The sequence below is a fragment of the Miniopterus schreibersii genome (genome assembly GCF_964146895.1).
Source record: "Miniopterus schreibersii genome assembly, chromosome: 11".
In the NCBI taxonomy this organism is placed as follows: domain Eukaryota; kingdom Metazoa; phylum Chordata; class Mammalia; order Chiroptera; family Miniopteridae; genus Miniopterus; species Miniopterus schreibersii.
The window spans coordinates 50199917-50215895 of NC_138111.1; the positions used below are offsets into that span (position 1 = coordinate 50199917).

Consider the following 15979-nt stretch of genomic DNA (forward strand, 5'->3'; position numbering starts at 1 on the left):
CTCAGCGGCCCGCCAGACATTAACCTAGAACATCAGCCAGGCTCGGTGCCGAAGCAGCGTCCGCGCACGGTGTTGCCATGGGGATGAGATTCACATTGCCTAACCGATTTGATATGAATGCGTGCCCCGATTTGTGAGTCCTTAAATGAAGAGGATACTAAAAATATTCAAGATCAGGTTAACTCTGACCTGGAGGTGGCATCGTCCTATTTAAAGGATGAAAGTTATGATATAAATATCTGCATTTGTTTTGTGTTTATTTGGTATGGGTTTTTTTTCCTTTACTTTTTGATCATGAGATTTTGAGTTTGGCAAGAAAGTTGGAAGTCATCTTTTATTAAGATTTTCTAGAGTCTCACAGAAACCCAAATGAAATGACTTCGTGTTACATAATGCCCACAAATACATGATGACTGTTTAAAAATTTCTTGCTTAACCTTTATTTAGAAATTCTCAAATAAAGTTCCCTCTTGTACTTTTTTAAATCATAGGAGAAAAATATTATTGGTGCTTTTTACAAATGAATTAGCTTAACATTTCCTATCCTATGAGTATTTCATTAACATTAGCTTCCCATGCTTTAACTGAGCGGAATCCGTCGTCATATTGTAGATTTACTTTTATAACAATCTATTGAATAAAAATACTAATTTCAGAATAAAATTGCTCACCATTAATATAATTTTTTTCTGGAACATTCACTATGGTAGTACAGACTTTTTATGGCAAAAAATAAGATCACTTGAGAAACAGTTGAAGATATACCTCATGTATTTCTTTTTTAATGTAAACATTGATATAGAATTTTGAGACGCTTTGTCATTCTTAAAAAAAGGAAAAAAGAAAATAGTATCCTCTACTTGAAGATTATTAGCACAAATTCAATGTTGAATCCATACACTTCATTACTTGGTAGAAGAATCTCAGATGGATAAGTTGAATGCTTTTAACAAGTTGAAAAACACAAATCATCAAAGACAACTTTTGACTAGTTGTGCTCAATATTTTTCCTCCATAATTAAAAGTATCTCAGCCACTTCCCCTTTTAAAATCCACCGCTGTCTTTAGTAATCATAAAAATTATTCTGGCTGTTTAATTCTTCACTTCTGCTTGCCGTGGCATATTGTTACACTTGGTAAGGCCATTTACTTTGGTTGTAAATCCTCACTAGTTACTTTTTATTCGTATAAAATTAATTAGGAAAGACTTCTAAAGCTAGATTTTTGCCTTAGGAAGATGGGGAGTGGGGTGGGGAAGGACACTTCATTTAGAGTCGTTTTCTGCTTCTAATGCTTCTCGACTGTTGTAAAGGTTGTCGATGCCAGGCAATTCCGCCAGGAAAACGGAAAATCTAATACTCCTATTCGAGACGCGCGGCTAAAACCGGGCGCTGAAAACTGCTGGCGGCAGGGCGGGGAAACCTATTGCTCTTCTTGCCTATGATATACGGTACAGGGGTTGGCCCTGGTTTGGTCCACCTGCCAGCGGAGTTTAAAGTTTCCGAGGCTTGCGAGAACACAATGACTTGGATCAAACAGCCTAAATAGCAAGAAGGGTATTTCTGCTGCATCGAGGAAGCCATTAAACTCCTGCGAACTATTTCCCTTTATGTGTCCCTGCACACGACTGCCCTCCCCTATCACTGACCAGAGATTACTTCTGAGGATACTTCGAAAGCTTGGCGATTTATGGCTGGAAAGTGAAACGACGCTGGAGTGTGGCCACATCATTATTTTGGGTTGCGCGGTACCAGATGGGCAGTCGGTGAATGGCGCAGGGATGTGACGGACAGTTTTATAATGTGATTTTCCCCCATAAAGCTAAAACAGGCTTCATTTCCCTCTATTTTCTTTCGGCCTATAGTACTTGTATTTCTCCCCTCTCTGCAATATCAATTAACTCAACTTTGCCGAGGAGCGGCCAAAAAGGAAGGCGATCAATTGGTCTCTATAACCTCGGTAAGTCAGAGGAGCTGCTGCGACGGGCGCTGCGGGGACCCGCGGTGCCCTGAGCGGACTGCGGGGCTGATACCGCGCAGGCGGTTATGGAGTCATCCGCGGGGGCTACAGACCTGGCGGCAGGCGGGGTCCCCTGATCTCAGGAGGGGTTCCCTGATCTCGCGACTGACTTGGAGGCCGCTGCTACCTCTCATCCGCAGCATTTTACTACCATTATCATCGTTCTTGAAAAGTCATGGAAGACGAGACACTGCCAGACCTCAGAGACATCGAGCTGAAGCTGGGGCGCAAAGTACCGGAGAGCCTAGTGCGCTCGCTCCGTGGGGAGGAGCCGGTTCCCCTGGAAAGGGACAGGGACCCCTGCGGGGGGAGCAGCGGCGGAGGCGGAGGCGGCAGCTGCAGTAGCCGAAGCAGCTTCCCTCCCTCGTTGTCATCCTCCTCTTCGTCTTCCCCAACCTCTGGCTCCCCAGGAAGACGCAGCCACTCCAGCACCCTGGAGAGGCTGGAAACCAAGCTTCACCTCCTCAGGCAAGAGATGGTGAGTGCGGTGCGCCAGCTGTGGGAATGGGGGCCGGGCCAAAAAATGCGAAGATCGGAGGATGGGGCCTGGGAGAAGGGTGGCCAGGCGCTGTAGGACTGAGTGCCGGGTGCGTGGGAAATGGGCAGAGCAGGGCACGGGGGTGCAGGTCTGGAGGCAGCCGTTGCAAGGCTTGTTTAACCCGGACTTTGCTCCGTTCACGGTTCGATAAGATAGCAGAGCCTACTCTGTTCTGTGTACTTTCTAATGGCGCGGACTCGGTATCCCGGGCTCTGAGCATTTAGAGGACAGCGGCAGCCTCCGGGGCACCAGTCCCCCCGAGGGTTTGCAGTTACTACACAGGCATCTGGGGCCTCTTATGAGCCGTTCACACTTTCAGTTCAAAAGGTGGCTCGGGCCATTGCACTTAGTACAAAAACGCTTCCCCGTTTGCCGAGAGGTGGCGCGGCGGGGTCCCTGCAGCCTGCTTGCCCTGCTCCCTCCTCACCCACCTCCACGGTCTCCACCCCTTTGGTGCAGCTGCTGTTCCAAGGCCACTGTTGAGCTGATTCTCCACAGCTGGTTCTGAAAACAATGGCCCACTCGTCCTTGATGCTCTTATGTGTAGCTCGTTACACTGTTTTGATTCAAGACAGCAAGTGATCCCCAGGCCCAGGGGTTTGCTAATGACCACTCCCCCCCCCCCCCCAATCTGCAGTTGTTTTCTGTGCTGTTTGCAAATGTTAGCCTTAGAATGGGAAAGTGGGACTAGTACAGTGTCAGAGAATACTCCTTATCCTGGGTGTGCTTAGATGTAGACACTAAATTCTACATCTCACTTGGCATAAACTCTTGTGAAGACAGTTCTCTGCGGGCCTCAGTTTATTTGTACAATGAATTGGTTAGAGGAAATGATTTCTTCCCAAATCTTTTGACAAAAATGACGACAAATGAAAAGCATTTTCTACCAGGTCGAGGAGGGGGAAAGTTGAAACGGGGCTGAGAAGGGTGGTGAGAAGGATTTTCTACATAAATGATGCTGTTTGTTGGAGCTTTGCATTAGAAAGTAACCAGAGGTGTTTCCCTCCTCTCTTTCTGCAGTTGGAACACTCACTCCAAAGGGGGGAATAAATCCCACAGCATAAAATAAACTTCGCAAACATTAGGGCCAAAAGCCAGTCTTCAAGATATATCCCATACTCAGAATTGTCACCAAACTATCCAAACAAAGGCTCTAGGAATCACTCTAAAAACTTCTCTTAAGATCTTTAAAGCTAATCTATAGTTTTTATGCCTCAAATATTCATTTTCTCCCTACTTGGAATGCCCAAATGTTTAAAAAATATATAACTATAGCCCTGGCCAGGTAGCTCAGTTGGTTGGAACATTGTCCTGTACACCAAAAGGTTGCAAGTTCCAGTCCCGATCAGGGCATGTACCTGGTCAAGGCGTGTATGGGAGGCAACCCATCAATGCTTCCCCCTCTCTCTCTCTCTTCGTCTCCCTCAAAAATCAATAAAAACATATCCTTGGGTAAGGATTAAAATATATTTGTGTGTGTGTGTGCGCTCGCGCGTGCACACATGCATATTTGTATATGTTCATATATCGTGTAATGCAAATGATTGTATACTGTATGTTTCACTATCCAGATACACAGGTCATACATATTAGTTATTCAGCAAATTAACTGGCTGCTGAAAATACAAAATGAAAAAGTCAAGGAGCCTCTCTATTTAGGGCTCTCAAATGTCTTGCACTCATTTGCCATTTATGATTTGTAGTATATCAAGCCAAGTGTGTTCTAGAACTCTGTAGAGTAATAAAACCAATCTGGTTATTCTCAGCTAAAGACACTACTGAGGAGGAAACTTTCCTCCTACTCTTCTAGGTTCTTTGGCTGGTCTAACAAGTAAATTGACATAAGACAGATCAACAGGAGAAAAACAAATTTAATTTCATACGTACGGTAGCCCTATTAAAATGTGAGACACAAGGTCAAGTTAGGCAGTTGAAGCTTATTTGCCTTCCTGAGAAAAGTAATGGGATAGGGGCCCTGGCTTCAAAGGGGAGAAGGTAATTCACAAGACAAAGAAGAGCAGATGTTTGTAAATTAGATGTTTGCCTGCCTTATAAATAGATCATTCCGATAAAAGTTATCTCTGGTAATAGCTCTCTCTCTCTCTCTCTCTGAATCAGGCCCCCTATCTAAATTCTTTTGGGTAGTTAAGGGAGAGGTAAAAATTTCTCTTGAGCCTTTTGGGTCTTGATTGTCTCTGGCTCAAAATAATCCAAATTCCAGAGTGGCATATATAGGGGTCATGTATTCTGTCTCTCTTCAGCACTTTCTAGATATATCTATTTTTCTTAATGAAAATGTCATAGAGTTAATAAAAACCTATTTCCCAAAACCAGATCTTGCTATGTGTAATTATTATGGTATATTAATAAATTCATTTTAAAAAGCAAATAGAAACAGTAACAGCAGAGGCACACTGCTAAATTGACTATTCATTATATTTTCTATGTGAAACATCAGTATCTATGCACTAAGGAGAATTCATGCCAGAACAAATGTTCTGTGTTCAACTTTGTACTCTAATAAAGGTCTCCATTTAGCAAATGATAACACTGGCTATGAGAGGTTAGAGAAAAGGGACTGAAAACTGGTATATTCCCTGGCCAGTGAGGGTTTTTACCCCATTTTACAATAAATCTGCGGGTACTGAAAACCCAGCTTCAATATAGTTGCAAAGCAACAGATTTGTTTTCATGTAGACTTGGCAGTTTTGTTACAAACACCGAACAAATGCAGTCCTTCCTTTCTCCCCCTGGCATCTCCATGCAGAGAAGTTCAGCTATGACCTCTTAATCATGATGCTTATGTCCTCATGTACCCTCCACCACGGGCACTGAGTTAACCTCCTTGTTACTGCTCATGACCCCATATTTCATGCTCATTAGTTTGCACTGTTCACAGATTTTTCTTCTGGATAGTCTAGGATGATCAGGCTTTGGTCTTGTCCTCAGAACTCCTTCCTAAGAAACATCTTAGCCATGCACCTGCCTTTCTAGAGACTTCCAGGAATGGCCTTCCTCCTTTTCCTATCAGAATGGATGTGTATACCATTGACACAATACAGCATAGACTTGCAGGGAAGTAGTCTCAGTGCTTAAGGTTCTTTACATACACATGACTTTATCATCCTGTCTCTCATCTCCTTTTATGCTTTTATAAATAATTTCCTTAACTCTTATCGGTTAATGTTATAATCCATGCTCTTAGAGGTCTGTGAAATGCAACTGTAATGGAAGTTGAAAGAGATTGAAGAAGGGGAGAAACTGTTCCTGTGGTCAGATTTCTTAATGTTGAAACTCTCATAAATACCATAAGTAGCACCATACATAATAAAGGATGTAGGGAGGAAAACAGGAAAACTGGAAAAGAAAATTTTCAGGAATATATTTGGTATGACAGGCCAATTCAAGGTAACCATCAGGAGGTTTGGGGGTGGGAACAAATTTTCCCAATTTGTATTTTTATTTTGAATTTAGAGATAAGGAAACTTGATAATACAATAAGCAAATGAGGAGATACACATAGGAAATTTATAATGAAGTTGGAAATAGATTTCAGATCTCTTGTACAAAGTCTGCCCATTAATATCTGTTCACTACTTTTCAGTTCACAGAGTGTTTTAATATCTGTCATCATTTGAGCCTAAGGTTCATACTAGGAAAAAGGAATTATTTTCTTGCACATTTTACAAATGTGATCATTGTGGCTTAGAGAAGATTGAGAAAGCAGGCCAAGGTCACAGCTAATTAGCAGGCAGCATCACAACTTGAACTTTTATCATCTGAGTCCACGTACTATGCTTTTTTGCCCATTCTAGTCTGCATCCCAGTAATTTCCCTTCAAAGTAAAGTATGGCTTTTATAAATCTGTGATATCTCCTCACCCCTAAAGTACTAAGGGACCAACAAAAAGAATCACCCAGGGTGCATATCAGGGTTGTTTCAGATAGGGGCTCATTCAATACTTAACAAATATTTATTGAGTGCCTGCAATGTACCAGGCCTGCCTCAGGACCTTGGGAATACAGAACAAAATGCCTACTTTAAAATGCCCATCATCCAAGGTTCTGTCCTGTTGGAGGTTTTCATCCCACTGTCTGTTCAAAGATTCCTATTGCAAAATCTTCTTAATAGCAGGACTTTAAGCATTACTTATCAAATAGTATTACTCTTAAGTTTTAGAATACCTCATACTATCCAAAATATTTTCTCAATAACTATAATCTCTGCCAAAACCTGCATTTTACTTCTTAGTGATGAACTTTATATTGCACTCTTACAATATGTTCAAAGGATTTTAGCACTACCTGAATATGTCCCTATAACATCTCTAGTTTGAGAGTGGAGATTATCTTTATCATCTTACTCTGGAAGAAATTTGAAATATGTGAGGTTATAAAAGCAATTACTAAAGAACTGGAACCTGGAATTAGAAAGAGTCTAATGCACCTCCCACATTTGCCTTCCTACATAATTACTATTTATAAAATTAAAGTATAGTTTGTAATGAAGTACACATTACCTGTTGATGCCATATTCTGGATTTTAGTCAATTATTTTTTATGTTGGGATGGTTAATGCAGCGCCATTATAAAAAATAATTTGAAAATATTGTGTCCTGATTTCCATATTTTTGGCAATTATCAGCATAGTAGCTATGTAATAGTGAGGTATAAACAACCTCAAGCTGGGTACTTATCTTTTCCTACTATTAAAGCATTCAAATACCTCACCCAACTCATCAGCTCTTGCTTTAATTACATTTTCTAGGCAATACCCAGTACTAGACATAAATACACACACATACATGCAGACACATCAAGTGACACTGGAACATAAATCAAAATGTTATCGATACATTCTCTTACTGATCTTTTTCATGTGTTTATTTTGTAATAAAAAGAAAAATTATGTTATATACCCTCAAAATAATTTTATTAAATGAACTCCATAGTTGCTTTAGACATACTTGAAAGTAGGCAACAAGATTTCTATCATTTGTTCTAAAATTTAGTTATTTTTAAGTTGGACAAAAACTTAGGGAAAACCCTTACATAATTGAGAAGCTATAAAGTAGAAGGCAACTTCTTTGCTGCATTCACAAGAAAGCTAAAAAGATAACATGGGAATATAATTTGGCCAGAGAAATATTTCAAACAAATACGTCAGCAGGTGCATGATGCCACAGTGGAGATTAGACATAAATGTTGAGACTGACAGATAAAGCTGAGATTTCTCACAGCAAATGTGCTCGTACAAGGCATTAAAAGTGCTAATAACTATGCAAATTAAAGGCTTAATTAATATTAGGGATAAAGACATAAAGGAGATGAGGAAATCTGATTCCTAACAGTAGTTTCTCCTGTCATTTTGTGCATAGAGTATCATTATGCTCCCTTACTCTAGTAAACAAATCTTGTTGAAACATGTTCCCTTACACAGTGGCTCAAAATTGACAGCAGTGCAGACAAAGATAGTAATGTTGCACAGGCAGAATGCAGAGGATTTATACTTAACTTGAAAACAGTGACATTTCCAAACACTGAGGAGCCCTGCCCTGTCCCTAGGAATATACGTTGAATGATTGGTACACACGTGAGAAACATATTCTGACAAAAAAGAATTACCTTTTTTTTTTTAAGTTACACAACTATACCACCCCGACCTTGGGAGACCACATTTTACACCAATTTTAAAACTGGTATGTTCACTTTGGTGATAGCATAAAAACCCGTATTTTACCTTCTACTTCATAGTGGTGAGTCACGATTAAAAAACTTTTTCACATACTAAGACTTTAGTTTCTAAGATACTACCTTCTGAAACTGGAATTTTACATCTAGAGTCTCTGGGGTCCCTGAGAATTTGTTACTTTTTTGTTTTTTTGAAGGACATTTGTTGTTGTTCTTTAAAGGTTGTTTATTTACTACTCAAACTGTGGGCATCTGGTTTGGTGGAACCTTCACAGGATTTGGAGTCAGACAAGCTAGGATTCCAGTCATGTCTAGAGTAAGTCAATATACAAACCAACAGGGCCCAGCAGGCTAAAGCCCAACACCCTATCCCAGCCAAGACTTTTAGCCCATCTTCCCTAGGGGGAGGCCAGCTCTCAGTGTCCCTCATTCTAGTCTTGGCTCTTTCGCTCACTAGTATGTAGCAGTGAGCAAGTTATATAACCACTCAGACTCAGCTTTCTTGTTCACATACGGATAAAGGCAGCTCTATTAAAGTGCTGTAAGAATTCAGTGAAATAATCTAAGAAAATCAGCTATTATATAGGCATTCAAAAACAGTGAGGATGGTAACAAATAGGTATTATGTCAATTACATGACTGCTCTGATGATCTTACACAAGTTGCCCTACATGGGCAATGTGGCTTTGTAACTAAAGAAAGCACAAGCACCTCTTCTACCAAACTGACTATCATAGCACCTACCATGTCATCAGATCTTCCATAGAGACAAGATTTCTATACAAAAGGTTATGTTTGTATAGCCTTTCCCTAGCTCCAGTACGAGTATAGTAGCATATACTAAAGAATCCAATTTTCAGTATCCTAGGTAGTCTGAGGAACTGGAGACTGGTATTCAGTTACTTATAATGACAGCTTTCGTTTATTTATTTATTTATTTATTTATTTATTAATAGTGAATTTATTGGGGTGTCACTGGTTAATAAAATTATATAGGTTTCAGGTATACAATTCTATAGTACATCATCTGTATATTGTATTTTGTTCACCACCCAAGTTAAGTCTACTTCCATCACCATATAATGAGACCTTTCTGTGTGCAAGGCGCTGTGTTAAACAAACATTTGATATGTATTATCTCATTGACACCTTAACTAACCATAATTTTCACAACTGTCTTATAGATAAAGTATTGAGGTTTATTGTTAATGCTCAAGATTAGCAAGATAGTAAGGAGATAAGCTAGGTTGAGGTCAGAATCTGAGCTTTTAACTCTGACTGTGGGATTACATGTCATGCTCATGTTGTTACTCATGTTACATTTCATGAGTACCTCAGTGCTCATGTTGACACCAGGATTAAATGTATATAATATCTGTTCTTCTAGAATTTCAAAATATTAAACCATTTAAACAGTATGCTTATTTACCATAAGCTCTCCCAGGAGGAATAAGAACTAATACGTCTCTGTCTTAGGAACACTCAAGATTTGGATGAACATATTCAAAAGTAACCTGGTTCTCAACAATCGTACCCTTTCTTTTTTTGCCACTATCACCAAGACTATAAAAACTTCTTTCCACTTCACAAGAGCTGTTAGTGATGAATTCCCCGCCCTGACCAGTTCAAGGCTCAGAGTTCAGTAGTAGAGGTAAAGTGTGTTCATGACTTAAAATTTTAAAGCTTACCTCTGGTAGCATTTTATTCCCCGAGAGCTTCTGTTCAGGATAAAGCTTGGATCTTAGATAATTCACTAGAAAGAACTAGAAACTGGGAATCCTAATGCCTGGCATGACTTCCCAGATACGTGCTGGAAACACATTGGTCCAGATTGTGCCCAATGTAAACTGTGTTTATAGAATTCACAAGATAAAACGGTTGTACTTCAAACATATAGGTCAAAAGTCTCAGAGTCTGAGACTTCAAAATAAAACCTAATAATTTATCTTTCTAAAAAAGGGGCTATTGTATTGAGTATTTATATATAGCTATTTTTATTTTGTCTATTTTTTATCAATTTTCTAAGAATGTTAAAAATGGCTATACCAACATGTACTTCTTTCACCAAAGCTAAACATACTTTATCTGTCATAGAAACAAACTGCTGCCACCATCCCATCCACTCTTTTTAAAAATATTTATCTTTATTGTTGAAAGTATTATAGATGTCCCCTTTATTTTACTCCACTGACTCCCTCCACTCCACTCCCGCTACGCCCCCTCAGGCCTTCACCACACTACTATCTGTGTCCATGGATTATGCATACATGCATATGTTCATTTTATAGATAAGGAAACTGGCTTACAGGGGTTAAGTAACTTGACTAAAGTCACTGGAAGTGGTTTCTCAACCATTTATTCAAACAAGAACCACTGTGAGCCTGGCTATATGGTGCATCCATATTACTCCCAAATTATACTATAAGTACCATGAAGTATGCTCATTTATTATGAATGAACATTTTTCCAGTAATTTCATCATGAATCTACCAATGGATCTTTTGGTATTTCTTCAAAAACATTATTGTTTCCTTTCTTAAAATTAAAGATATGCTTTTTCATTTTAAAAAACTTCCAGAGATATAGACATACGATAAAAGAAAAACAAACAAAAGTCCCCCTTCACCTATCCCCAATACCATCTCTGCCCCATGTTACCCTGTATCTCAAAGGAAACCACTGCTGACAGTTTGGTGTGAATCCTCTCAGGTCTTTTTCTATAAGTGTGTGTGTACACACACACATATTTACATAATTTTTGTGTTTTAGATTTCATTTTCCTTACTTTACACAATACATTTTATGTTACCTGAAATTTACTGGATGATTACCATATACCAATTAGTACCGTAAACAGTTTTCATGTAGTGTGTCATTTCATTCTCACCCCTCACCCACTTTTGAGGTTGGCACTGTGGGGTGTTAGGTAACATGAACAGATCCCTGATAGAGCTTAAGAAATGTTAATTTTTATCCTATTTTGTCACTTCTCTTAATAAACCTCAACAAGTTACTAATTAAAATAAAAAGTAATTACTTCACTTTTTATTACAGGGGATTATACAAATATTTAATAGCTTTTAGAAAGTAAATTCCATGTATGGATTAGAACATTTCATTCTTCCATTGAAGACATAATAACGAAGTCTTCAAATTAGGATGTACCTTCCTCAATCACATACCATTTTAACATAACCTTCTTGTTGAGTTTTCCCAGGTGATAACAACATTAATATACCCTCTAAAAGTTGGACCAAAAGGCTAACATGGCACAAGGTGACCCACGCCACATGGAGAAGGCAGAATGGCCACTCAAGAATTTAGTGTGTCTCAGTCCTCATGGCACACAAAAGATTTGTTCAGACTTTGGAATGCTCATTATGAAAAAACAGATTCTGTTCCAAGAGATCAGACATAATCAGAACTTTTGATTCTTCAGTTGAAGAAATAATTAACATCCTTCAAAGTGGCTCTTACAAAAAAGTGATATATAAAATTAGAACACTATGACTGACTAATAAGCCCTCTCTCTGAAGGCCCATGTCACAGAAAGCCAGAAGATGGGCAAAGCAAGAAATCAGGGCAAGAGTGAGTTAGGAATTGGATTGTATCCTGGCACCATTGAACCCAGCTCTTCACTTGGCAGTTTCAGGAAACCTGCCAATAAAACTGTCTTGGTTGGGTCTGCCAGCATGTCCATTGCAGTTAAGCCTATATTCTAACTAGAACATCTTTTCCTTCAAAATGTTAATCCCATCAGTCAGGAGTCGGGCATACTGGACTGTCCTCAGAGGTGAGTTTTCAATCCTGACCTCTGATGTCTTAGGATTGATTTCAGATTTTCAGAGGATGATCATTCCCTCATTTCTAAGTTCTAGGAGGCACATCACATTCACATGCATGTCCCCCTCTACTATCAGCATCACATTGCTTTTTTTTTGCTTTTTTTAAAAATATATCTTTATTGATTTCAGAGAGGAAAGGAGAGGGAGAGAGAGAGATAGAAACATCAATGATGAGAGAGTCACTGATAGAGCCCACAACCTGGGAATGTGCCCTTACCTGACCGGGAATCGAACCCCGACTGCCTGGATCCTAGGTCAACGCTCAACCGCTGAGCCACGCCCGGCCGGGCACATTGCTTTTCTTGAATAACTTTTAAGTTTTAAAAAAGATTTGATGGATATTATGGCTTCTTTTTATGTGAACTATACAAATGACTGGGATTATCTCTTTGTAATTAAAATTATGGAATTTTCTTTTTTCTCTGTATTTTAAGTTAGGATTTAAGTCTTCAACTTTCCATATATTTGATGAGCAGAATAAAATTGTTGCTATATTAATCCTACCTCAGTATACTCATAAGAAGGTTTTTAACACCACATCCCAAATGGTGAGATATATCTGTTACAGTCAGTGATTGCTAACTCAGGATATTATTCTAAGATTCCCTGATTTTTTTGCTTTTTTTTGCAAAAGACATTAAAATTTGTCTACATTGATTTGTTGGCTTTGATGCCAACGAGACAAAGCTTGAGACCAATATTGAGAAGAAAAGTCCCTTCTCATGGTGATACAGTATGACTTTTCAGGCTGCTCAATTCAGATACCTGTAGTTCCTAATTTAATTATAAATAGCTACTACTGACTTTTTATTGGTGTGAAAGTTAACTTTCTTTCCAAGTTGTCTCTTAATTTCATAAAATCTTAAAATTATTATTAAAATGATGCATGCAGTTATTGAAACATGGAAACAGTATAAAAGGATCTAAAGTGGAAAATAAAAGTTCCCCACATCCTTCTACCCAATTTCCACATCTTAGAGACAACTACTAAGAATAATAATTTCTGTATCCTCCTAGAAATTTTCTGAACATATGAAAGCATACCTAGGTTTAATACATACCTTTAGCTATAATTAATTATATATATATTTGTGAATGAACAAGAATGCATAATTTTCAGATTGAGACTCTTAGGAGCTCATGTTGGAGCTAATTTTCTAGCTTAAGCAAACACTCTGGTATTGATTATACATATTGCTTCAAAGCACAACTTACAGTGCTGCCACACTGGATAGATGATTAGCAAAGTACAGCATTCAGAAAGATCACATTATCTGAATAAAAATACTGCAACTGATGAGACAAAAATACGGAGTCAATAATCTCCAGAAATAGAAAAGAGCATCATAGGGCCCTCTCCTCCAGGGATCACGCATGTGCCTTTCCCTTCCCCCTCTCCTCCCACAGGCATGCATCTCCTAAACCCCAACAGACTCCGTGAGTCTTGCAACCAGGGCAGCAATGGGTAGTGGGAGCTCAGTCCCAGGGCACTCTCCCTCCAGGGAGCACACCCATGCCATTCCCTTCCCCCTCACCTTCCCCCACTGGCAGGTACCTCCTAACTTCTAAGGGACCCCATGAGTCTTGCAATCAGGGGAACAATGGGCAGTAGCAACTTGGTCCCAGGGCACTCTCCCTCCAGGGAGCACACTCATGCCATACCATTCCCTTCCCTCTCTCCTTCCCACACAAGAAGGTATCCCCTAAACCCCAAGGGACCCCATGAGACTTGCAACCAGGGGAGCAATGGGCAGCAGTAGCTTAGTCCCAGGGTGCTCTCCCTCCAGGGAGCATACCCATGCCATTCCCTTCCCCCTGTTCTTCCCCCACAGGCAGGTATCCTCTAAACCCCAAGGGACCCTATGAGACTTGCAACCAGGGGAGCAATGGGCAGTGGCAGCTCAGTCCCAGAGGACTCTCCCTCCAGGGAGCACACCCATACCATTCCCTTCCCCTCTCCCTCCCCCACAGACAAGTATTCCCTAAATCCCAAAGGACATGAGACTTGCAAACGGGAGCAACAGGCTGTGGCAGCTCAGTCCAAGGGTGCTCTCCCTCTAGGGAGCACACCCATGCCATTCCCTTCTCCCTCTCCTTCCCACACAGGCAGGTATCCCCTAATCTCTAAAGGACCCCATGAGACTTGCAACCAGGGGAGCAATGAGCAGCAACAGCTTAGTCCCAGGGCACTCCCCCTCCTGCGAGCACGCTCATGCCATTCCCTTCCCCTCTCCTCCCCCATAGGCAAGTATCCCCTAAACCCCAAGGGACATGAGACTTGCAACCAGGGGAGCAACAGGCTGTGGCAGCTCAGTCCCAGGGTGCTCTCCCTTAAGAGAACACACCCATACTTTCCCTTCTCCCCTACCCCACAGACAAGTATCCCCTAAACCCCAAGGGACATGAGACTTGCAACCAGGGGAGCAATAGCTGTGGCAGCTCAGTCCCAGGGTGCTCTCCCTCCAGGGAGCATACCCATGCCATTCCCTTTCCCCTCTCCCTCGCCCACTGACAAGTATCCCCCAAATCCCAAGGGACATGAGACTTGCAACCAGGGGAGCAATAGCTGTGGCAGCTCAGTCCCAGGGTGCTCTCCCTCCAAGGAGCACACCCACGCCATTCCCTTCCCCCTCTCCTTCCCACACAGGAAGGTATCCCCTAATCTCTAAAGGATCCCATGAGACTTGCAACCAGGGGAGCAATGGGCAGCAGAAGCTTAGTCTCAGGGCAGTCTCCCTCCTGGGAGCACACCCATGCCATTCCCTTCCCCTCTCCCTCTCCCACAGGCAAATATCCCCTAAGTCCCAAGGGACATGAGACTACAACCCGAACCAGGGGAGCAATAGGCTGTGGCAGCTCAGTCCCAGGATGCTCTCCCTTCAGGGAGCACACCCATGCCATCCCTTCCCCTCTCCCTCCCCCACAGACAAGTATCCCCTAAATCCCATGGGGCAGGAGACTTGCAACCAGGGAAGCAATAGGCTGTGGCAGCTCAGTCCCAGGATGCTCTCCCTCCAGGGAGCACACCCATGCCACTCCCTTCCCTTCTCCCTCCCCCACAGGCAAGTATCCCCTAAACCCCAAAGGACATGAGACTTGCAACCAGGGGAGCAACAGGCTGTGGCAGCTCAGTCCCAGGGTGCTCTTCCTCTAGGGAGCACACCCATGCCATTCCCTTTCCCCTCTCCTTCCCACACAGGCAGGTATCCCCTTATTTCTAAAGGATCCCATGAGACTTGCAACCAGGGGAGCAATGGGCAGCAGAAGCTTAGTCCCAGGGCACTCTCCCTCCTGGGAGCACACTCATGCCATTCCCTTTCCCTTCTCCCTCCCCCACAGACAAGTATCCCCTAAATCCCAAGGGACATGAGACTTGCAACCAGGACCAGGGGAGCAATAGGCTGTGGCAGCTCAATCTAGGGTGCTCTCCCTCCAGGGAGCACACCCATGCCATCCCTTCCCCTCTCCCTCCCCCACAGAAAAGTATCCCCTAAATCCCAAGGGACATGAGACTTGCAACCAGGGAAGCAATAGACTGTGGCAGCTCAGTCCCAGGGTGCTCTCCCTCCAGGGAGCACACCTATGCCATTCCCTTCCTCCTCTCCTTCCCACACAGGCAGGTATCCCCTAATTTCTAAAGAACCCCATGAGATTTGCAACCAGGGGAGCTATGGGCAGCAGTAGCTTAGTCCCAGGGCACTCTTCCTTCTGGGAGCACACCCATGACATTCCCTTTCCCCTCTCCCACAGGCAAGTATCCCCTAAACCCCAAGGGACATGAGACTTGCAACCAGGGGAGCAATAGCTGTGGCAGCTCAGTCCCAGGGTGCTCTCCCTCCAGGGAGCATACCCATGCCATTCCCTTCCCCCTCTCCTTCCCCTACAGG

General features: G+C 41.8%; 1 protein-coding gene across 1 annotated transcript in view; it reads left to right on the forward strand.

The window, feature by feature from the left end:
- The first annotated feature begins 1286 nt into the window (after positions 1-1286).
- LURAP1L (leucine rich adaptor protein 1 like) overlaps positions 1287-15979 on the forward strand; it is a 44550-nt gene continuing 29857 nt past the window's right edge. The window contains exon 1 of the mRNA XM_081150642.1: positions 1287-2497. Within this exon, the coding sequence (XP_081006768.1) occupies positions 2195-2497 (303 nt within the window). The 5' untranslated portion in view covers positions 1287-2194. The remainder of the gene's footprint in view (positions 2498-15979) is intronic.